Source organism: Hippocampus bargibanti, linkage group LG06, assembly GCF_051943395.1.
Source record: "Hippocampus bargibanti isolate YZ-2025 linkage group LG06, ASM5194339v1, whole genome shotgun sequence".
Classification (NCBI taxonomy): domain Eukaryota; kingdom Metazoa; phylum Chordata; class Actinopteri; order Syngnathiformes; family Syngnathidae; genus Hippocampus; species Hippocampus bargibanti.
Window position 1 is genome coordinate 8,623,150 of NC_142739.1, and position 25,588 is coordinate 8,648,737.

General features: G+C 40.1%; 1 protein-coding gene and 1 long non-coding RNA gene across 6 annotated transcripts in view; one reads left to right on the forward strand and one right to left on the reverse strand.

The window, feature by feature from the left end:
• rftn1b (raftlin, lipid raft linker 1b) overlaps positions 1-25,588 on the forward strand; it is a 120,613-nt gene that overhangs the window by 7,648 nt on the left and 87,377 nt on the right. For 2 of the 4 annotated variants that reach the window (XM_088998740.1, XM_088998743.1), the window contains exon 3: positions 11,986-12,159. In XM_088998740.1, the coding sequence (XP_088854866.1) occupies positions 12,012-12,159 (148 nt within the window). In that variant the 5' untranslated portion in view covers positions 11,986-12,011. Of the gene's footprint in view, positions 1-615; positions 734-2,591; positions 2,802-11,985; positions 12,160-25,588 lie in introns of all 4 variants that reach the window. The other 2 variants (XM_088998742.1, XM_088998741.1) reach the window with 2 other exon arrangements.
• Positions 16,293-25,588, reverse strand: part of LOC148896320 (uncharacterized) — a 55,054-nt gene continuing 45,758 nt past the window's right edge. For both annotated transcript variants that reach the window (XR_016115299.1, XR_016115300.1), the window contains 2 exons: positions 23,129-23,428; positions 16,293-18,453 (listed from right to left, as the gene is read on the reverse strand). This is a non-coding gene — a long non-coding RNA (uncharacterized LOC148896320). The remainder of the gene's footprint in view (positions 18,454-23,128; positions 23,429-25,588) is intronic.

A 25,588-nucleotide genomic window follows, 5' to 3' on the forward strand; every position in this document is an offset into this window, starting at 1 on the left:
AAGTGTGAGCACCCCTGCTTTAGATCAAGGGTGTGAAACTCATTTTTTGCCGCGGGCCACATTGTCGTTCGTTTCCTCTCGGGGACGTTATGAATTCTGGGAAGCCATTAGAAGGTTTAATCCTCTCAACATATTACATACAGAGCGCACAACAAATTGATGAATGACTAGTTTTCAAATCAGAAGTTGTTGTGATTGTTGTTGTGATTTTCATATGACAAATTAAAATTTTGGTTTAGACTTTTGCAAGCATCATGGAAGTTTGATTTGCTTTCGTGGGCCTAATAAAATATAATGGTGTGCCAGATTTGCCCCCAGAGCCTTGACTTTGATAACTGTGCTTTAAATGGTGAGTGATTCCCAACAAAAGCATATATTTTATTTCTTAACGTTTTTTTGGTCGATACAAACTGTTGTTTAGCCAGTTTTTTGCTTTGTTAATGTTTTATCGCATTCCCAGTTGAAGTTTACTGTCAAAATCAACATCAAACAAAATGACTTTCACATTGTGCATTCCAAAGAACAGCAAAACTTTGTCTTACATGTGCTTGATGCTACCACAAAACAGAAAATATAACAGCACTCACTGGCATATATTTTCTTTATCTTCTGCAGGGAAAAAAATACTCATATTACTGCAGCTCACTGGGTCACTGCCAGTTGTTGTGAAAGTCTTCATTTTTATCCTCCTGCCTGACTGCGTTAAAACGAATAGACAGCGTGCACGTTCAAGGTACGCCCTAATCGTTGTATTGTCCTGACATTCCACTCCAAATATGGCCACAATATTGCAACTTTGGTTACTGCAACGGCTTAAAAAACAAGCAGGGGGATGTCACTGAGAAGGAAGCAAAAGGGGGCATGAAAGACAAAAACGCATGAGTGTGTTTGCGTCCGTGCGCACGCTTGAATGTTTGTGTGAGAGTGAGAGTGCAGATAATTAGTTCCAGCTGGTGGCCCGCGGAGTTAACTTCGCACTGTTGGTACACACAAGCACACAGCAAGTATGGACGCACACAATCACACGCGGTTGTAAATATGGGAACGATCGGCAGCCATGCCACCGAGCCACAGGTAAGAGGTCAACCTTGAACGAACGGTCGCTCTCATGCTTGCGAAACGCGTCAACTTTTGTTTTCCTTCCTTTTCCTTCTAAAGCGCTCTGTGCTCCAGATGTTTGCGGTTTCCCCCCTCGCCCGCCCTGGTCAGGCGTGACATCGCTGTTATGTCCGGAGGAATGAGAGGAGAAGAGTTGCTTTGTCAACGTCTTCATTGTGCCACCATCTTAGTCTACCTGCGGTCGTGACGTCACCGCTGCTTTTCGACCTGTCGCAACATTCTGTAGCAGTCTGACATATGCTACAATCGCGTGAAACCTCCCTTCGGCCACCGTCGAGTGCTTGAGTCTGAAAGTGGGTTTTTATTGATAGTCCTTCATCTCAGCAGGGCTCGTTCAGATCACGGAAGGGATTTATTTGTTTCTGCTTGTATGACATCTCCATTGCATTCTCTTTGCTCCTTGAAAAAAAACTCTTAAATGAGGCTTCACTTGATATTATTTCCCCCTCCCTCCCTGAAAATACATCATGCATCCATCTTTGAAATGTTATCATCACTGTTGGGTAACAAATATGAACCCATTATAGCGCAGTCGTTGTCATCATGCAAAGATCACTGACTTGCCTCACAATGGCCGCGGAGGAAAAAGACAGTGCTTATTGATTGTGGAACACATATCGATAAATGCCTGAAGGACCTAAATCCTTCAGCTTCAGATGACACTGATATAAATGTTGTGTTGAATTTAGTCAATTTTATTTTGTTGAGCAGGTGCATAAAATAAAATCGTCTTGAGCCCTGATTTTTTTTCAGTTGATATATAGCGTACAAAAAAATCTGGATTTTATGTTGTGTGGGCAATATTTAAAGGACAACCGACGCCTCCGAACAAGTTGTGTCCATAATTTGTAAAATCGCTTCAAATGACTTCTACTGAGCGTATTTTACAAAGATTCCAGCGCATATAGCTATATTTTACGTTTTAAGACTCACACTGAATATTCAGGAAGTCTTGTTTTTGAGTTGGTGACGAGTCCTGACATCACGTCACGGAAGGAACTCTGACCAAGAAAGGACACACAATGCATTTTGGGGTACTTTGTTTGGTCTGAAAACTTCGTGTTGATGGCGAAATTAGAAGGAAAACACGCCGTGACGTCACAAACCGGGGGCGGGACTTTCTGAAAATGCCCAATTCGCAGCTCAATTTTTTGCAGACTTAGCACACTTTAAGTCATTTTTATTTGTGTTTTGAATTTGACTAAAAATATCATCCTGCATGTTTTGGGTATTTTAGATGCTATAAAACGTTTTTCTGATGTCAGTTAGGAAACAAAAAAACTGGTGTTGGTCGTCCTTTAATGTTGTGCGGGGAATACAATGCAATACAGCTTTTCCTTGTGAACCGCTGCACCTGCAACAAATCGCTTTACTGAACATTTAAAGTACAGAACATAACGAGACTTTACTATATATATATATATATATATATATATATAAAATCCCCGTCTGTTGTCTGTCCCCCATTTTAGCTCGGGTCCTCTACCAGAGGCCAGGAAGCTTGAGGGTTCTGCGCAGTATCCGTGCTGTTCCCAGCACTGCGCTTTTCTGGACCGAGATATCGAGATATCCGATGTTGTTCCCGGGATCTGTTGCAACCACTCGTTGAGTTTGGGGGTCACTGCCCCGAGTGCTCCGACCACCACAGGCACGACTGTCACCTTTACCTTCCAGGCTTCTTGGTATTTCTCGATTTTCTCATGTTCATATATATATATATATATATATATATATGTGTGTGTGTGGTTGTGGTTGTTATTATAAGCAGCACTGTCGGATTTTGAGAAAATGAAATGTTTTCGGTGTAGTTCTATATTTATTTTGCACGTGTGGTCTTGGAAGGATATAACATGGTACCTGAAGGCACCACTGTAATTTGCTACAATACGAGACATCGTCAAGCCAAGGAGACGCCATAGATCAATAAAAGACCCAATCTAAGTGTTTTTCTTTTTCCGCACTTGTCGTAAACATTGATATTATATCGAGGTTTCTTCAGGCGTCATCTGTACAACTAAAATTTGCTGGTAGTTTTGGTCCTTTATATATATATATATATATATATATATATATATATATATATACACACACACTGTCCAGACGTGGCGGTGCTGGACTCTGCTATGATAGGTCACTGCCCTCAGGTTGGGGGGAGCAGAGGACTATTCCCTGAGGCTACACTGATTACGTCTATGGTCCTACTTCTATTGTCCTGACTGATTATGGGGCTTATGACTGGCCTGATTGCCCCATTTGCTCTGGTATCACCTCATCAGCATAACTAAACCTATGTTGCCTAAGAAGTCGTCAAATGAGTGGTTGCTCACTTTTAGGTGCATATGTACTGCTGATTGAGGCCCACTAGTATTATCCCTGCGATGCTGATGATCTTTTTTTTTTTTTGAGAATTCGTTTAGTCTCCCCAATGTATTGCTCTTTACAATTAATCCGTCCATTACGTATATATATATTGGGCCAGAGCTACCAATAAAATTTTAGTTTTCTGACAAAGCCTCTTCAATGTGAAGCGAAACGTCCGACACCTTCAAAGAAGTACAGATGACTGCTGAAGAAACATTTTCATCGATGAATTTAGGCATGATTTTGAAATACTATTATCCCTGCGATGTTGATAGTCTTTTTTTTAATAATTTGTTTAGTCTCCCCAATGTATTTCTCTTTGCAAGTTTCATTTTTACAATGTATTGAATAAAATAGCTTCAGACGTATTGGTATTATATTTGTAATTCTGAAGTTTTTCTTCTATACTAAAATTACTGAACGTTTCCCATGGGGTCCCAATATGAGTGAAACCATAGAAAAAAAGTAAATATTAATGCTTTATTCAACGATTCTTGAAGTTACTGTTTGGTAACTTCAAGAGTTAGGGTTTGGTCACAAGAAAATGCTTACCATATGTCTCTTATTTACTCCCCAAAAAAGAGAATTTACATTTTTGATAGAGATTTTAGCACGCATCGTGGAACTTGACATGTTTGATTTACGTTCATGGGCCATATAAAATGATGTAGGAGGCCAGATCTAGCCCCCGGGCCTTGAGTTTGATACTAGCAATCCAAGAAATGATTACTATGCCTCACATTTTTGGTTAAGACTTGTTTTTGAAACACAACTCTGAATTTTGAATCCCTTCATGTAAGCTTTTAGATAGCCGACCAACTGCAGGCTGTTCGCAGCCTTGTGGTTGAGATGTTATTTCATTTATTTATTAATTTTTTTTGACTTGACAAATCCCGGCATGGACAGATTATGTGGTGAAAATCAAACTCATAACTGCCCGAGGCTTGCAAAAGGAGCTGTGAAATGGAGAGGTAGAGGAAAAGGTGGTGGTCCTGAAGAGAGGAAGAAAGAGAGAAAGTGACAATGGAAAAAAGTGAGAGAGAGAGAGAAGCTGAGAGAGATTGCTGCCTATTATTCTTCTGAGAAGCCGACAGTCGGCGAGGGGCTCGTTCCCATGGCGATACTGCCTTCATCTGTTAGTGTGTGTGTATGTGTGTCTGTCTGGGCCTTGAGATGATACAGAGGCGGCGACAGGTTCTGGCCAGGGTCTGCATTGTGCCGCTTGCTCGCCTCCTGAAATTGGTGGCGTATGTCAGCCATTGATATTTACTCGGTCCTTCATCTTCATCGTCATCGTCAGCGTCATCCACTTTTCCACATGACCCTTTGCGGATAACCTCAATGTGGTGAGGTTTAAATTTTTTTGTGGGAAATTGAGATTTTCAAATCAGACATGCATCCTGTCACTGTACAATAGCCAAACTACGATAATAACAAATACAATAACGAATTACGGCCCGCGGGCCGTGTCCGGCCCGTCAGCATATTTGGCCCGGCCCCCTGAACAATACCAGAGATGCCATAAGATTTTTTTCCTATTTGGCCTCCAGAAAAATAAATCCTTTTACAAGTCAAAGGTCAGTTTTCGATCATTATCTGTTCCTATTTTAATCAATGTAATCAATGTGTGTTGTTTATAATCGTGATTGAACAATACAAACACGCCTGCTGACAATAGAACGCTAAAGTAGTCGGTCACAATGCGACGCGACACAAGAACGTATGAGGAAGTGGAGGGGAGTCCGGTGGTACATTCAGGTACGCTCAGTTTGGCGCGCTATTTGGTCCCAGACCCGTTTTCTCTTGTAAACCTTCCTGTCAAAGAGAGAACGGAATAATGGCGAAAAGGTTAGGTAAGAGAAAAATTGATTCAGAATGTAGGGTATTTAACCTGCAGTGGACAAACGATTATTTTTATGTTCAATGCAAATAAAAGGCTGTTTGTCTCATCTGTCAAAAGGCGGTGGCGGTATTCAAATAATACAATCTTCGCCGACACTATGAATCCCGTCACAAAGACAAGTACGATATCTTGCAAGGCCAAATACGAGCAGACAAACTCTCAAAGCGAAAAGTGGACTACTATCTCAGCAGAATACATTTGTACGCCAAGCTCAGCTGAAGAAGGCATCCGTTCGGGCCAGCTTTCGGGTTGCTAAGCTGATAGCAAGCAGCGTAAGACTTTCACGGACGGAGAGTTTGTTAAGAAATGTATGGATGCTGTTGCGGAGGAGTTGTGTCCCGAGAAGAAAGATGCATATAATGCCGTAGGTCTGTCGCCGAGTACAATCACCAGACGCGGTGAAGAAATCCGGATGAATGTATATGCCCAGCTGCAGCATAAGACGAAAGAATTTGACTTTTTTTTCATTCGCACTGGATGAGAGCACGGACGTGCAAGACACAGCGCAACTGCTCATTTTTATTCGTGGAGTTAGCGTTAACTTTGAGATATGCGAGGAGCTGCCAGCCCTCCAAAGTATCAAAGGGACTACCACAGGAGAGGACATTTTTGACCTAGTGTACCAAACCATGAAGAAGTTGGACCTGAGTTACAGAACTGTGATGTTCTGAAAGACGCATTCAAGCCAACAGTCGCATTTACTTCTATGCCGCCCTCCCAAACGACACATAGCCAAACATCAAAAAACACGCAATGAAAATGTCCACAGTTTTTGGCAGCACGTATATCTGCGAGAAAAGCGCGAAACTGCTGAAATCTCCGATGAAATCAAGATTGACAGAAGAACATGTGCATCGGTGCTTGAGAATGGCTGAAACTAGAATGGAACCTGATATTCAACTTCTCACCAGCCAGATGCAGACCCACAGTTCACACTGATGAACACACATAGGTAAGCTCACTTTTCTGACTTGAATGAGTCATTCTGAGCATAAACAAATATAATCATAATAAAATCTAGTGGAATAAAATCCATCTCTACAGCCATACTGGTAGTGAAATGTATTGTGCTGTGTAGGTGCTGTATCACTTAGTTCACTTTCTCAACCTGCTCCCTTTGTGGTTTCACAGGAAAGTTGATGAGAGAGAGCTGCAAACAGCGATGTCTACAAGCCGACTGGAACCTACAAAAGGAATATAAGGAAGGAGCACAAGAGCTTTAAGAAACTGCTCATATGTGTCAGAGAGATTCTGCTCTGACAACTGAGCTGAACTTTTATCTGTTAAGATTGTGCATGGCACAACAGAAAGTTAATGTTCCATGGCTTTTTTTCTATGAATAACCCAGAGAGTTATTTAGTTATTATTTATTTAATAAATAGTGTTATGTGTGGCTTTCTGGAAAACATTTTTTTAAGCTCCCTACGATCATCACACTTTTTCTGTTACAAACTGACACCGGCCCCCCATCACAGAAGGGAAAAGTTATGTGGCCCTCACAAGAAAACATTTGGGGACCACTGCTGTACAACATGTTATTCTTGTAAATATTACAGATATTAACTACAGTGTCAGTTTTGAAAGAAACTGCAGTGGAGAACGACAATCCTATTTTTGGCTGTGTTAGGAGCGGAAGGGTTTTGATGCATATGGACATAAAGGCAATGTATAAATTAAAGCCTATTAAATGACCTAATTGCAGCCTTTGCCATTTTAAATTGGCTTTCGACGACGCCAAGATGTCAATTTGAATACGATTCAATGCGCGGCACGTTTGAGTACATACCTTAGATTGGTTTGGTTAGTTTGATTTTACACGCGGTAACTCAACACTGCGATGACATGTCGCTTTTTGCAGGTGGTTGCGAGATGAGTCGTGTGCGTCACGTGTTTTGATAGCCACAATACTTCCTGTTTACCCGCACAACTTTGATGCGCGCCGCCGTCCGTGAATCAATCAACGACAACTTCTCCCTTGACGGCTTTTGTTTGCTGTTCCGCCGCGTCTTCATTTCACGCCCCCGCGATCCCGCGTTCTCCGTTTTCTCCCTTGATTGAGTTTCACCTTTCCCCATTCTTGCAGCTCACCTCATTAGCGAAGCCGCCGTCTGCTCATTTCCTCTTTTTGTCCCGCTAGCGCCCGCCAACCGTGCACACTTCCTGCAGTTCAAACCCCCAAGCTCACAATCTCCAACCCCCCACAGCCCCACCCCCGCACTTCCTGTCCTGTCTTTTCATTGTGTCCTGGCTAAGCCATGTGACATTCCCTAAATAGACCCGTACTTGCATTGGAAGAGAAAAAGATAAGACCTTGAATCTGCTGTCACCCATTCAGCATTTATTCATATATTCATGCAATCATCCATCCATCCCCTCATTGTTCTTGAGAACAAACATACAGTAATAGTTGTTTGTTCCCTCAGAAGGGCTGTGAAAACCAAATACTGTCCAGTTAATCCAATCAAGCATTCCAGATTTTGAGGTCATTCCTTTTTGACGGGGTATATAGGATACAGGCAATTATTAAGTTAGAGTTGCGCACTTTCATGGTACTGCTAGGTTACTGAGGTCTACAGGAAAACTTGAAGCATAATTAACAACTTGAAAATGAGGCAGAGAAGGTCCTCAAAAGAGTTTCCAACAGAGTGCAAATCATTTTTTCCTGCGGTTATTGTTAAAAGCTTTTTTTAGGTGTCCATCCATCCATCCAGCCATCCATCCATCCATCCATCCATCCATCCATCCATCCATCCATCTGTTAGAAATAGTTTGTATACACGTCCAATGTTATTTCATTTCTACTTATTCGTATCAGTTAGTTAGTCTACATATGTCCGTAGTTTAGTCATTTGTATATGTTAGTTTAGTGTACATGTACGTAGCTCAGTTAAAACCTTAAAGGACAACCGACGTCACTTTTTTGTTTCGTAACTGACATCAGAAAAATGTTTTATAGCATCTAAAATAGCCAAAACACGCAGTATGATATTTTTATTCAAATGCAAAACACCAATAAAAATGACTTATAGTGTCCAAAATCTGCAAAAAATTGAGCTGCGAATTGGGCATTTTCAGAAAGTCCCGCCCCCAGTTCGTGACGTCACGCCAAGACGTCTTGCATTGCTGGAGAATCAAAACAATGGCTTCAGATTTGGAAAATATGCTTTCTTGTTACACATCCAGTTATGAATATGATTCAAATAGTTCTGAAGAGGAAAGCATACATGTTTGCAATCGATGCCATTTTGAGGCAACATTGGGGGGAAATGTCTCACCCATAAAGAAAATGGCCACCAAGCTCCTGTGAGGAATGAATCAGCCTGTTTCCACAGCCTGATGAATTCCTTACATGGAGCTTGGACGCCCTCTTCTGGCTCTTTCTGGTGCAACACATGGTTTTCAGACCAAACAAGCATTGACGTGATGGAAGGACTCCTACAATGTGTCCTTTTTTTTCGGTCAGGGGCGTTCCCTCAGTGACGTCACGTACGGACTCGTCACCAACTCAAAAACAAGACTTCCGGAATATTCAGCACGAGTCTTAAAACGTAAAATATAGCTACATGCGGTAGAATCTAAGTCTAATATAATATTCATGATGGTATCTAGCAGATGATAGGTGCCTTTCAAAATGACATCACTCCTGTTGTCTATATACCTGCTAGAGACGTGCTCTTTTTGGCTTCCTTCTCCACCGTGAAGAGCATTCTGTAGCTGCCTGATAAATAAATATTATTTTTTGTATGTCACCTTGCTTTCTGCTGATTGAATATTTAGACCAACACAAATGAACTGAACCAAGGAAGAACATTATTTACGACCTGACACCATCCATCTGTCCGTCCGTCCGTCCATCCATCCATCCATCCATCCATCCATCCATCCATCGTCGTGGGGGGTACTGGAACTGACAACTGTCTACGGGCAGTAGGTGGGGGACACCCTGAACTGGTTGCCACCCAATCGCAGGGCACACAGAGATGAACTCACAATCACACACTTGGGACAAATTAGAGTGTTCCATTAACTTACCATGAATGTTTTTGGAATGTGGAAGGAAACCGGCGTACCCAAACAAAACCCACCTGGCATGGGAAGACAAGCAAAGGGCACACAGGAAGGCCAGAGCCTGAATAGAAGCTTGGCGCTCTGTACTTTGAGGTCGATGCGCTAACCATGCTGTGCCGATGACCAGGTTGCATTGGGAGCCTTTTCCTGAGCATTTTTATCTTTATTAAGTTCAGTGAGTTGCTTGTTCTGTAGCCACAAGGGGGCATAAGCCAGTGATGCAATACAGCTACGTATATCAATATGCCTTTCTTGATACTTGCACTATGTACAGTTTTTGTATGAAACGGTTTTGCACATTTACAGTATACAGTTGACCTTTTTATTTTGCTATGCTTAGAATATCTTGTTTTCTATCCTTTCACCCCCCCATGCCCTTTCAAATTGCTGCTATGGACTGCAAATGTCCCCATTGTGTGACGAATAAAGGTTTTCTGATTCTGATTCTAAGTCTTATTGTGACAGTCCCAAGCCCGGATGAATGCAGAGGATTGTGTCAGGAAGGGCATCGGACGCAAAAGCTTGGCCAAAACAAACATGTGAATCAAAGCTCTGAAGATGGATGACAATGATTCGCTGTGGCAACCCATTGAAGCGAAAAGCCGAAAGGAAAAGAAGAAGAAGAATACCGTATTTTCCAGTGTATAAAGCGCATCCCCAATGAATGTTGTGTAAGGCACACCGGACTGTAAGGCACACCTTCAATAAACGAAAAAAGGTTTTCCAAATATAATATATAATTTTATACAAGTTTTCCAAATATAAGGCACATTATAAGGCGCTAAAGTAGAGGCTGGGGATACGCACTACTTCCACGGGGGGAAATTGAGTCTGTGGCTGCTGACAGTCATTGTGAGACCTGTTGTGGCTCAATATTACTTCACATATTGGTGCACCGGCATATAAGGTGCAGGGTCAACTTTTCAAGAAAATGAAGGCTTTTGGGTGCGTCTTATACACCGGAAAATACGGTACTCTATATTTGTCCGTTCATTTCTGACATTGAGCAGCAATTTTGATGTTTGTTACACAGTGTATGCTGTGACTTTGCCTACTTCTCCTCCTTCATGCTAGTTTGCATTTTATTTGCTTTTCTGATGGGAACAAGGAAGTGCCAAAGCGTGAGAAATCAACCGTATATACCCCACCTCTCCCTTGACATATTTATTTGAAGAAGCTTATCCAGCTTGTACCTTTTTCCTTTTTTTTTCATCCTACCTTTGAAGCCCATGTTTGCGATTTCTATATTTCCCACTCGTTTAGAATGCTCTATGCGTGTCTATCTTTCGGATATTCTTCAGTCTTCCTGCCCCGATAACAGTTAGACCGATGATGTTTCCTGAATTTAACTAAAGCTCGTTGGGGGTGGCGTCGTGACGGCGCTATGTTAATGTTATTTTAATGTGATTTCTCTTTTCATAGGTTTGCCTCCATGACTTTGAACCTGATATGAAAATGAATGAGCTTGCTCGCTTCCAAAGTTCAACAATACTTGCGCTATTAAAGGGGAATGTATAACAAAGCCGCCGCATTGCTCTATTATTAAAATGTTGCATTCCAGTTCAATTTATTTTTATTATTCATGTCATAAAAACAAAGTAATTAAATGAGCAGAAAGATTTGTAAGAGAGTACCGCACAAAATCGAAAGAATGCATATTGTTGTTTTTACAGGAAAGCTCACTAATCTGCCGGCTCATCATTTACTCAGATTTCCCCCCCCCCCCACTTTCCTTAAAGGCTAACAACCACTGTTAGAAATGAAATGTATTATTGTTATTATGAAGGGGTTGGCTTTGGGAAATAACAAGGGGTGCGGAGGCGGCTTTGAAACTGAAACAAAATGATAATAAAAATAAATAAATAAAATTGGATGTGAAAAGACATGTCTTTATGATTTTCTACCAATTGATTTTTGACTTGATTTCCAACTTGACTTGATTTCCAAGTGTGATTTCCAAGTGTTATTCACTAAGTAAATACCCTTTTGGGTCATTGTTACATTAACTCATTCACTGCTAGAAATGTGCAAAAATGTGTCCACTTCAGTGCCAGGGCTTTTGTCATTATCACTGAATTCTAGAACCCACAGAATATTGAGTTTTAGGATGACATAAACATTCAATACAGTATTAGAAAGACTGTCTTCTTTCATCAGAAAAAGAGTTAATTTTATGGGTCTAGAGTTATAAAGGTTTGAAATGAGGGTGGCTGTCCAAAATACAATACAATACATACATATTGATTTATATAGCGCTTCAAAAACAGCTGAAGCTGGAACAAAGCTCTAACATGGAAATAAGGGAAATCCTTGTGGAAAAGAAAAAACATTGCCAGAGGCCATGGCCCGCGTTTTATCGACACCTAAGCATGAAAAAAACAATGTGTGAATGGCGCTCTAAGTCATATTTTCAATTCCCGAATAAATGCGTGAATGGCAGTGAATGAGTTAAATAAGTGCAAACAAAATACAAATGTTGTATACGGTATGTTATGGTGAAGTGAAAATTCAAAATGTGTTTGTCTGTCCTTTAGTGTTGGCGGTACTCTTAAGTGACGTCATGGGCTGCGGACTGCGTAAGATGAAGCCAAACGCCGAGGAGAAGTCGCCGGGCAAGATTTACTCGACGCTCAAGAGACCACAGGTGGAAACCAAAGTCGGCGTGTCTTACACTTACCGTTACCTGGACTTCCTCATCGGCAAGGACGGTAAGAAGTTGGCAATTGAATGCAGAATTTTATCTTTGTGTTTAAAAAAATGAAACAGAGACTTGCATGATTAGATGTTTGATTTTGAAAATGGAACAGTAAATTATTTCCCTAGTGGGTGAATGAAGTAACTTGCTAATAGCTAGTTACTAGATGATGATACTAGAAGTTGATACATGAAAGTGACTTTTTAAATTTAGCCACTCACAAAAAGAAAAGAAAACAAATTCAATGAATTGATCTTTAACATATTATACTAAAAGTACAAAACTGAAAAATGTGCCACTTTGGTTTATTTGCTCAGGAAGTTTTGTAAAAACACCAGTTGGGCTGTTAGCTTGTTAGCTACTGCAGTCATTCTCAACGTGATGATCCATTCTGAATGTCAGCGCCATCGATATAAATGACCCGTTGTACTAAGTTCAGACCTACCTGTCAGATCTGACAGGTAGGTCACGCCCTCATTGCAACACGAGCTGAAAATGGCGCGTCACAACAACATCCGTGACACTCTGACGAAGGTGGAAGTATACGCCGAAACATGTCAGGTGTTTGAACACCTACACTGTCTGTAAGTAAAGAATCTGCTTTAAATTAGATATACATGACCCACCCCCACCCCCCACCCCAAAAAAAACACATTTTGTAAGTATTCACAAACCCAACAACCTTTTTACCTACTTTATTTATTTATTTATTCCTGACAATCGTTACATTGCACTGTTCTTGCAATGCGATGAGGTTCCTTAGCGAGGCCGCCATCAATGTCACAAGTATTTAGCGCTTAAATTCATCTCCTTGTGGCTTTTTGGACGATGAAACAAATTAAACGTGATGTCTTTTAATTAGTTTTACGCCTGTGCTCTCTAAACACTTTGCCCTACCAGCGACAACATGTCCGTGCTATGTTTACTCATCCTTTGCTGCCATTATTTTATATATTTTTTCATTACTGACATATGGATTCATTATTTAAGCAGTACAATATTGGTGGTAAGTACACAATCTCTTGAGGTTGATGAAAATAATGGAATAGAAATTTTTATGAAACTCGAGTATGAATTGATACCCGAATGCAAGTGGGATCTCAATGGAAATATTGATCACATGTAAGCCTAATGGCTAACATGGTTGTGATGTCTTTTTGGGAGGGCCAGGACATCTGTTTGGAAAGATGAATCGCGCTATTTGCCAATATTACCTTCAAATCAATATAAGGATCCTTTGAAAAGAACATTCTCCGCTGACACGAAATTCACAGATCGACACCAAATTGCTGTGATCTGTCAAAACAGGATGTGCTCAAAAGAGCTTTTGTAGCTTTGCCAAAATTGAGCAGTAAGGTGGTCATTTTGGTTTCGGGCACTTGGCTTCACCATTAATTCATTCGCTGCCATTCACAAATTTATTTCAGGAATTGAAAAGTGTGATGTGGATTGCCATTCCCGCATTTGTTTAGGTTTCGTATTTTCTTGCGTGAGGTGCCGATAAAGCGCTGGTCAGACATCTGGCAATGTTTTTCCCTTCCACGAGGGCCAGCATTTGCCTTTTGTCCACGTTAGCGCATTGTTAAATCTTCAGCTGTTGTTAAGGCGCTATATAAATCAATCTGTACTATGTATGTCTTGTATTGTATTTTGTACAGCTGCCCCAATTTCAAGCTCAGATAACTCCAGACCCGTATAGCTTCTTAACTCTTTTTTTTCTGATGAAGGAAGACATTTCTCACGCTGAATTGAATGTTTATGTACTAAAACTCAATATTCTGTGGGTCCTGCAATTTGAGTGAAAATGACTAAAACCCTGGCACTGGAGTGGACATATTTTTGAGCATTGTCTGGCAGTGAGTGAGTTAAAATAAACCCAAAAAAGGGGAAAATGCCCATTTCATTGCTAGATACAGGTTTGATTTATTTTGTTTTGGGAGATAAATAGCTGTGGACAATTGTCAGTAGCGCGGTAAACAGTCGAACGTACGCATTTGTTGGCTGTAAACAGGCTGTGTCTTGACTTTGATAGTATAATGAGTGTACATATTCTGCGGGGACGTCAAAGAGGAAATGCCGAGTATGCATGTTTCTGCCGAGTGAAGACAAACCCAACATATTGTTTTCACTGAAAAAGTTTTGCATTTGCTGACTGAATGGGGAAAAATAACGAAAAAACACTCCAATAGTAAGGCAGAGGACACTTGGCGGGAAGTGAGGTGAAGGCTGAGTTCACTTCCTTGTTTGTTCCTCTGGGAGGAGACCCTTTTCTTTTGTTAAATTTAGACGCTTTGCTCCTCTGCTGCAAGTCAAGACTGATTGCATTTGGCCGGAGTCGATTGAAACATATTGATCCCAGCCAGAGGCCAATCGCGGCCAATAAAGCTTTGCTTCGACGCGGGCTGAAAAGAAGCTGCAAAGAGGCGTGCTGGGTAAAAGTGAACATTGAGTTGATGGTGGCTGTGTTTACCTGTAGACTATTCGGTATTATTCGTACACTTCGAAGTATATAGAACATTAAATACGATATCAATATGATATGTTACAGGTGTAACAAATATGACTGTAAATATAATGTTCTCTCATTGCTTCCCATATGTTCCCTAATTACTGTGCAAATATTTCCTCCATTGTTTGCTCAAATATTTCCCGAAATGGCCCATTTGCATTGTTCCAAACTTTGAAGAAACGCTAAAAAAGGTCCCCAGGATTTCCAATCAGAAATACACAAAGCCTCTCAATACTGACGGTACAAATGAGTACCACCATAAAATTTTACTCATAGAAAATAACTGAGTAATTTTCTCCCAAATTTGCTGTCGGTACAAGTTAGGGCCCCATTCCTCCGATATCTAGCGTCATGTGGTATTTTTCGTTTGTCAACACAATATTGCATTAGAATTCCTCTAGGTGTCCAAATAAGTACAAATTACTTTTCTCAGTTTTCGTTTGTTTGTTGTTGTTTGTTACTAAATATCCATAAAAATGGTTTCCTATGTTTGTATGCTGATGTATAAACTCTTCAGATATTGTTTTATCTACAAAACTAATAGAAATGCGGGATGAGATTTTATTCATGATCAATATTATAAATATTGTAAAAAATAAATGTTTGCACTACTTGATTGATATTCCTTCCTTACAAGACAATGAAATGATTCAGCATAACAATTTCTTCCAAAAATCAAATTTTCAGATTATGGTATTGAAAGGATTAACCCATATACACAGCCTGTAACCTGTGACATGACAAGCTGCCCACTGTGGTGACCCCTGTCTCTCAAATGGTTACATTTCCTCCAAATGTCACCAAAACACACCTCAAATCTACCCTGTTGGCTAAATGCCATTCAAAATTATCCTAAAATGTTCCCAAACCATCCCCTCGGTTTTTCCTCAATGTTTCCAGAACATGATCCCAAATGTATCAAAATGCTCCTCAAAACGCCCTTAAATCTTTACCCAATATTCTCCAAACACATTCCAAATATTCCTGAAATGATTCTCTCATGTTAATAGGAAAAAAGGACGGGGAACCCGCACATTTTCTTTACATCAGGTGTCAAAGTCCAGGCCTGTGTCACGTTTTGCTTTGCGACCAACGGGTGGCCCTTTCGGGCCCTGTCTGCAGCTGCACAGGTGTTGGTCATTTTAATCAATGGCAGTTAACCAGTGTCGGGTCATTGTTTGTTTCACCCTGTCAGGTTTATTTCGTCTTGTATAGTTCACTCATGGTTTTGTTTGATACTTTGGATCTTTTTGTCCTGATGACTTTGTTGGTTGAGATTTTGTTCCTGCCGACTTTATTTAATACAATTTGTAAAGTCCAAAGCAACATTTCAAATTGTGAACCACAATAACAGTCATTATTTTTGACTTCAAATTTGAAAACTAGTTATTCATTAATTTGCCATGCACTCTATATGGAATATATGGAGGGGATTATACTTTCTAATGTCTTCCCGAATTCATAACTGCCCCCAAGAGGAAACTGTAACTACAATGTGGCTCGCGGCAAAAAAATGAGTTTGACAGCATGGCGGCGCGTAAATATGCAGTGGCTCCTCTTTCTCCCGGCAAATTGGCGTTTTCGTGTTTATTATGTTTGTTAAAGTCGTTATAAGTGCCTTCCACGCTGGGTCATCTGTGCTGTATGACATGCATATTAGCATATTTGACAATAAAGCTGACTTTGACTTGTTTTACACTAATATGTTTTATGCGGCTCCAAGTGTCTGAACACGGCATGATTCATATTGCATTTTTGAAATATGAAAGAAGTGGGAAAATTCAGCCTTCACAGCATGTGGGCGATGTTACCACGTTCTGTCCACTGAAAATGACACCCAATTGACAGTAATTGCTATTAAAAATTCTTAAAGGACAACCGACGTCTCTGGACATGTTGTGTCCATAATTTGTAAAATGGCTTCAAATGACTTCTACTGAGCGTATTTTACCAACGATTCCACCGCATGTATCTATATTTTACGTTTTAAGACTCGCACTGAATATTCCGGAAATCTTGTTTTTGAGTTGGTGACGAGTCTGTACGCGACGTCCCTAAATGAACGCCCCTGACCGAAAAAAGGACACATTGTAGCAGTCACGTCAATGCTTGTTTGGTCTGAAAACCTTGCGTTGCACCAAAAAGAGCCAGGAGAGGGCGACCAAGCTCCATGTAAGGAATCTATCAGCCTGTGGAAACGGGCTGACTAATTCCTCACAGGAGCTTGGCCGCCATTTTCTGCCTCTTTTTTGGTGATACATTTCCCCCCCAATGTTGCCTGAAAATGGCACGGAATAAATTCTTTAATCAATTGCAAATATGTATGCTTTCCTCTTCAGAACTATTTGAATCATATTCATAACTGGATGTGTAACAAGAAAGCATATTCTCTGAATCTGAAGCCATTGTTTTGATTCTCCAGCAATGCAAGACGTCTTGGTGTGACGTCACGAACTGTGGGTGGGACTTTCTGAAAATGCCCAATTCGCAGCTCAATTTTTTTGCAGATTTTGGACACGTTAAGTCATTTTTATTGTTGTTTTGCATTTGAATAAAAATATCATACTGCGTGTTTTGGGTATTTTAGATGCTATAAAACGTTTTTCTGATGTCAGTTAAGAAACAAAAAAGTGACGTCGGTTGTCCTTTAAGTGTGCATTCGCGCAAATATTTTTAGCACATTGAACACAATATCACCTTGAATGTGGCCCAATCAACATAATCATCAAAAATCTTTAATTGTTCCCAGTGGCTCATCTGAGTCGCCTTTTTAGCACAACCGCCTCACAAGACTACAAAAGAGGCAGCAAAAAGGCGATGAATTCCCAACTCAATGTCATGCTGGCCTTCAGTGAGCGGGATTCAATTCCAGCTCTCTAGCCGGTGAGCCGCGGGGATAAATCGCGACTCCCCCGCCGTCCCGCCACTAATCTCCCTCCGGAAAGACACTCTGGCGCGACGCTTTCCCGTTGACCCCCCCGCAGCGGCGAGTTTGCAAATGAGAGCCACTGATGCAACGGGGCCTGGGGGGTTATGCTGGACAAATATTCATTCATTTAATCATTTTGCCCGTACTATATTTTAATACCAAAAATGAACAATACTTTCTTTTTTCTTCCTTTTATGTTATAGTATTGGCTATTTTTCAGGGATGGAATGCTCCTCCTTTCTTTCTTTTTTTATCACTCAAATGTCAAAGGTAGATATAAATCATGTATTTTTTGGGCAGAGGAAGTTATGGAGACACATATTCTACTATCTTTGTGACTGCTTTATTTCCTGTATAGGATAATTGTCCATGATAAGCGCTTTTTTACAGCTTTAGCTGTTGATAAAGCGTTGTATAAATAAATATGTTTTGTATTGTATTTTTTAATCTACTCTGAAGCAGTTGTGCTAGTTATGCAAAAAGTGCAACAAAGCAAGCTGGTGCAACAACGCAATGATACAAAAACCGCCACACAACAAAAACTTATTATTATTATTATTTATTTATTTTTACATTTTGAGGAATGTCATAAATTGTCAGCGGTCTTGTCGGAAGCCAGACTGGATCAATGAAATTGCGTTTCTCTAAAAGGATCTAAATCACTTGCGTGGTTGCATTCCACACACACATGCACACACACACAGAGCGTCGTGCGTCCTCACATTTTCCACAATTGCATTTTGGGTAAACCAGATTCGTGTGCTTTCCAGAGGCAACGGCGGTGAAATCAACATCAACAACGTTCTAGCGCTTTCTCATCCCCATCGTCATCGTAATATCAGACGTTTTTGTTTCTGCATGTGTGGCGGCTGTGAAATAAAAGCAGATGACAAGTTTTAGTACGGGGGAGCTCTCCTCTCGTTGACATCGTCTTTCATCAGCCCGAACTGATTTTTGCTCCATTTGGAAGCAGTTTAGGCAGCCCATAAAGGCATCGCTCTCGTTTGCTTGCTTGCTGATTGTTGTAAATGTCACACTGTAGCAACAAATGACTGCAAACTTTGCCCTTTGCGGAAAACACGCACACACACACACACACACACACACACACACACACACACACACACACACACACACACACACACACACACACACACACACACACACACACATGTACTCAAACCATAATGATGACACGTGGAAGGAATGATGTGGAATCAAAAAAAGTCAAACTCTTTGGACTCTCCTTGTCTTCTGAATGTATTGATTGGATTTTCATCTCACTGTCAAATTTTACATGATCACAATTTTAGATTCAGTTTGTACAATTTTAGGTTGTACTTCAAATGATGCCATTTCAAAATGGTTGTGGAAAAAAAGGGGAAAAAATCACATTTTCTCCTCAACTCATTCACTGCAATTCACAATTTTTTGGGGGGAATTGAAAATATGGCGGAGTGCGCCATTCCCAAATTTGTTCGGGTTTTGTTTTTTCTTGTTTGAGTGCCGATAAAGCACTTTCCATGGCCTCTGGCAAAGTTTTATTTTTGCTTTTCCACAAGGGGGCACGATTTTCCACGATAGTGTTTTGTTACATCTTCAGCTGTTGTTAAAGCGCAACATAAACCAATATGTATGCATTGCATTGTATTCTGTACTGCCGCCCCATTTCAAGCTCATATAACTCCTGAGGGAATTAACTCTTTTTTTCTGATGAAAGAAGAGAGTCTTAGGTTTCTTACGCTGCATTGAATGTTTATGTAGTCCTAAGACTCAATATACTGTGGTTCCTGCAATTTGAGTGACAATGTCAACAACCCTGGCACTGAAGTGGAGACATTTTTGCACGTCTGACAGTGAATGAGTAAAATTAAAAAATCAGAGATTTATTATTATTATTTATTATTGTGTTTTGTATTTGTTTGTTTATGTACAGTAAAGTCTCGTTATATCGATATCGGATATATCGATAGTCCCGGTTATATCGATACTATTTCTATGCACGCGCGGATAAAATTACATGCAAACAGGGTCGGATATATCGATAGTCCCGGTTATATCGATATTTTTTCGGACTCCCTTGAATATCGATATAACGAGACTTTACTGGATTTGCTTATTTATTTGTGTATTTCTCTATTTTTTTATTTTAGTCTTTCTTTCTTTCTTTTTTTAACAGTTACATTTTCATATTTATTTATTTATTTAATAATATTTATTTGTTTGTTTAAAACGGTTACAACTTTTTTAACATGTATTAACATTTCGTCATTCCATACTGTCACTGCAGTTCTCAAAAATAAAATCTTCTTTTCCTTTCGGCTTTTCCCCTCAGGGGTCGCCACAGCGAATCAATGTCCTCCATCTATCCCGGTTTTGTGCATCCTCTTCTTTCACACCAGCTACCTTCATGTCCTCTTTAGTTCTCAAAAATAAAATAAAAAATTCACATTAAAGCAATAACGTCTGTTTTTTTTCTTCTCTGCTGCTGTCAATAAAACACAACCATCAAAATTGCTGACAGAGACAGAAAAGCAAAACCACCATACCTCACGTAATTTTTATCTTGGAAATTGTCTTTCAGAATTGCATGAAGGATGACTGGCGAATATTCAAGTCCTTTCATGAAAGATGGAAAAAGGAAAAAAAAATAAAGATGGAACAAGATCATTCTGGATGTGCGGGAGGGGGGGGGGGTCGTGAAGGGGCAAAATGTGCTTATGCAGTGAACTCGTTCAGCCTCCAGGTCGGCGACGACTGGCGGACCTGCAGTTCTCATGGTAGACACGCAGCAGACATACACTCCCTCGAGGAAGACGAGATACACACACACACACACACACACACACACACACAGACACACACACACACACACACACACACACACACACACACACACACACACACACACTTGACAGTGACAGACAGAGGAGGACAGAGTGATTGTGTTAAGAAGCACACACACACATACACACACACACCTCTTCATCCATCCATCCCCTCCCAGCTTGTCATCCTGGCACGCTAATGGAGACTAAGTGTCGTTTGGGGGAGCAGGGCGGAGCACAATGGGCCCTCCGTCTCCAGACTTCCCGGATCACCCCGCTACCCTCCTATCACGTCATGTTTAATGAGATTTATGGGCAGAAATAACTGCATGGACGCTTGGTGACAACTTCATTTGGTACACCTGCTCATATTATATTGAAGTTGGAGTTAAGTATAGTGCATTGCAGTTGGAGTGTTGATTGGATTGATTTTCATAGCATTTTGGAGCAAACAATATCAAATTTGAGTTCATATTTCCGAACCTCATTGAGTAATAAATTATTACAGTAAAGTCTCGTTATATCGATATCGGATATATCGATAGTCCCGGTTATATCGATACTATTTCTATGCACGCACGGAGAAAATTACATGCAAACAGGGTCGGATATATCGATAGTCCCGGTTATATCGATATTTTTTCGGACTCCCTTGAATATCGATATAACGAGACTTTACTGTATTATCATAATTGTTGCAAATCATATCTTATCAATTTTTATTTTATGGCAGGAAATTTGGAGAGAATAGTATCATGTTGAAAATTGGGCTAATGTTTTTTAACAATTGTCATCTCCACGGGTCGTTTCACATCAAAATGGGAGTCATCTGAACAGAAAAGTACAAAGTATCAAAGAAAACTATGAGTAAAAATCTACTAAGATTAAACAAAGCTGACAGGGTGAAGCAAACACATACTCAGTACATATAATGACCCGATCCCGAATGGTTGTGTCGGGAGTCCTTTTAACTGCCACTGATGAGGATGACCAACACCTGTGCAACTGTGGGCGGGGGCCGTCAGCGCTATCCGTTGGTCGCCAACCAGAACGTGACAGTCTGCCACGGATTGGAACAACCAACACCTGTGCAGGTGCCGGCGGGGCCGACAGCGCCACCCGTTGGTCGCCAACCAGATTGTGCCAAATTGGAGACGATCAAATTCCATTCGACTTGGAGTTCATTTGAGGTTATCATGTTAGTGCAACTTTCTACCATATGTACTGCTAACCTTATTAACCTGTTGGCAGTTTATTATGAACACGTCCCTGCTATCAACTATGCCACTAATTACCACAATAATGGGCAATCAGGCCTGACTAATCAAGCACAGATCCTTGACGAGAGCATCAGGCGTGACCTTGAAAAGCAGCCAAACAACTTTTTCCTCGCCCGGCAGGTTGGCACCGTCAGTGCTGCGTTCGTCCATAATTGATGAAAGTTGCATATCATTAAGGTGACTTGAAAGTAAGACGGATGTAATAGAACAGATGTTAGCATACGGCCGGCGTGTCCTAATTCACAAGTTGATGATGTTAACTGCAGTGTGCCAAAAAATTCCTCAACATTTCAACCCCGTCATGGTTCTCCAGAGGAAAAAAATGGAGGTTTCGCAGAGTGGGTATTATTCTTCGGTGTTGTATAAGTTGAAATACGGCTGTAAATTTGCATTTTGTGGAAAGGTTTCTTTGGGTGAATGATTTTTCTAATGATTTTCTAATGATTTTTTTAACTCATTCACTGCCAGACGATGTGCCAAAACGTGTCCACTCCAGTGCCAAGGTTTTTGTCATTTTCACTCAAATTGCGGGACCCACAGAATATTGACTTTTAGGGCGACATAAACAGAGTCGATACAGCATTATAAACTTTAGACTCTCTTCTTTCATCAGAAAAAAGAGTTAATTAAAATAAGAATAATTTAAGTTATATGGGTCTGGAGTTATTTGAGCTTGAAATGGGGCCAGCTGTCCAAAATACAATACAATACAATACATACATATTATTTATATAGTGCTTTAACAACAGCTGAAGCTACAACAAAGCGCTAACATGGACAAAAGGCTAATGCTGCCCCCTTGTGTAAAGACATATTGCCAGAGGTCTGACCAGTGATTTATCGGAAGCCGCCGCAAGAAAAAACAAAACCCCAAACAAATTTGGGAATGGCGCTACAAGTCACACCTTTCAATTCCCGACTAAATTCAGGAATGGCAGCAAATGACTTAAATATTGTAAATATTAGTTTGTTAGCTTAATGCTAACAGAAAATTCAAACCACCATAGATATGCTAACATATACCATCTATGGGGCATTTTCTTTCAGCAGACAGTATAGCAATACTCAAAGGTATATATTCTTTATCCTTTGTCGCCATCTCACATCACCATTCTTAGAAACAGAAAATGGTGTGTAAACGCCTAGGTGAAATCACTATCTTGAGGTTAGAAGTCCTTATCGAATAAGCGACATCATTCATCCAGTCATATCCAAATCCGTGCCATTTTTCTTTTTTTTCATATTACGTCTGTATATGAGTAAATTCAGTTTGTGCAGTCAAGGTAACTCATCATTGACTTACTCTCCCTGAAAATGGTTGCTTCAAACCAACTTTGCTGACTTGCTTTGCATTCAAAGTATTTAGACTCTTTCTTGCTTTTCGATGTTCTTTTCTGATGAACAGACGAGACTTAGTTGGTCTAAATGGAACATACCTTTTATTCCCGGAGCGACTGGTGAAGGGTCTGCTGATTGCGGTGCTTTTTGCATGCGCGCTGCTCTTTGATTGCAACCATTTGTCGGCGTGATGAATTTGTGAACGTGCAAGAGAGACGAAGAGAGAAAAGCAATCAGAGTTCACCTTCCAACAGCTGCCTTGTGGACAGATTTTCTCAGTTTGACTCTGTCGTGTTCCACTTGGTCCCGCTCTCCTGCATGACCTGTACAACATCACCTGGATTGCATTGGCGGCATGTTTGCCTTCAGCATTTTCATTATGCGCTTTGCTTCAATTTCTAGAAGAGAAAACAAAAGTTCTTTCTTGATATGTGTGCTCTCATTTGGAACCTCAAACCAGATTTGAAACACCCAATTTGGATTGGATTGGATTGGATTGGATTTGCCTTTATTAGTCTCTTTATTAGTTTATTAGAATTTGAAACCTAAATTATTTTTGGAAGCCCTAAACTTGACTCAAAACTACAAATGCGACAGTTGATCGATTAATTGAAAACTTTTGGAATTAATCAAAATAATTTTACAATCGATTAATCAGTATAATATTTTTCGCTTCAAATAGTCCAAATGCTCAAAATCTGATTGATGGAACAGAATCACAATTTATTTGTTGAGTTTCTTAAAAATCAGATTCATAGATTAATTGAAATAACATAATTGACAGATTAACTCATTCACTACCAGACGTGCAAAAATGTGTCCTCTCCAGTGCCTGGGTTTTTGTCAGTGTCATTTGAATTCCAGGGCTCACAGAGTTTTAGGACTACATAAACATTCAACACAGCGTTAGAAACCTTAGATTCTTCTTTCATCAGTAAAAAAAGAGTTAATACCTAAATTATATGGGCTTGGAGTTTTGTGAGCTTGAAACGAAGGTGGTTGTCCAAAATACAATGCAATACAAACATATTGCTTTATATAGCGCTTTAACAGCAGCGGAAGCTGGAACAAAGCGCGGACATGGAAAAAGGGGAAATGCTGCCCCCTTGTAGAAAAGAAAAACATTGCCAGAGGCCATGTTCAGCACTGTATCAGCATTCAAGCATTAAAAAACAAAACCCGAACAAATTTGGGAATGGTGTTCTATGTCATATTCTCATTTCCCGAATAAGTTTGAGAATTGCAGTGAATGAGTAAATAGATATTTAAAAGAATGTGTTTGTTGACACAGAACTTGAAATCATAAATTTAAAAAATAATTCTTACTTTAAACACCAACTTGCAACCTGAAATGTTGCTCGAAATCCCAAACCCTAATTTGAAACTTTATAACCTGGATTAAACCCATCATTTGGAACCTTTGCTTTCAACATAATCTAAAACCCTGATCTATTCTTGAAGCCCTATTTGTAAATACGAAACCTGGCTGAAAAGTCCAAATGTGGTTTGAAACCCTAATTTGTGACCCGAGTTTTGAATCAAATCCCTTATTTGAAACTTGACCCGAGATTGGATCTGTTTTTTGAAACAAGATATAATCTTTGCCTCGAATCCTATTTTTTCACCATATCCTGAACCCCCAACCCTAATCGTGACTTTGAAGGCTAAAACCTCATTTGAAAACCTAACTGATGCTTGAGACCATAATTTGAAACTCTAACCTTGTTTGGAATCGGTGAAATCATGCTTGAAATAACTTTTGGCTTCAAACATTAATTTTCTCCCTCACTTCATTCAAAGTAGCAAAATCAGCCAACCCCCCCTCCCAAAAAAAAAAGAGCTCACACCCTGTCATTTGAAGTCAATAAATGAAACAGCCATTTTTACTTCATGAAATTAAAATTAATTCATACTTGTACATCAGTTTCACATGATTCAAATGTAGTCAACCGAAATAATTTCCTCCATGTTTTTCTCAAAAATAAACAAATAACTGTTTGCTGAATTTATTTTAATCATAGACTACAGAAACATCCTTTTTTATCAGTGTAGCGGAAGAAAAAAAATAATACATGAAAACAATTCAACAGAGTCAATCAGAATTCAAAACAGACGAATTGACATGCTGTGATATAATGAGCCAATCCATCATAAAGATACACTGCTCTCAAATTTCTCTCTCTCTGACTAGCTTTTGTTTGCCATGACACCACAAACGTGGGTGTCAGTTTTTTTTCTCCAACCAGCAAAGCCCACCTGTCGTTCAACGGGAACATTTGGGCCCATCTATAATTGGACTTAATTACTGCTCATGACGCAGGGTGATGGATTGGCCACGTCTCCCGATTAGCATGTGCTCAGGCTCGCCTTTCCTTTTCCAAGACGACAGATAACCTAACGACAGTGATTTGGTAACACCGCTCAAGGGAGCTAGTTTGAATCGGGGATGGATTGTTGTGTCTCTGTCCGCCATTTTTGAGACTGCTTAAAAAAAGAGTTTTTGTCATTCTGGGTTTTGACAGCCATTCAGTGCCTCGCAATCACTCCTCAGGCTGATT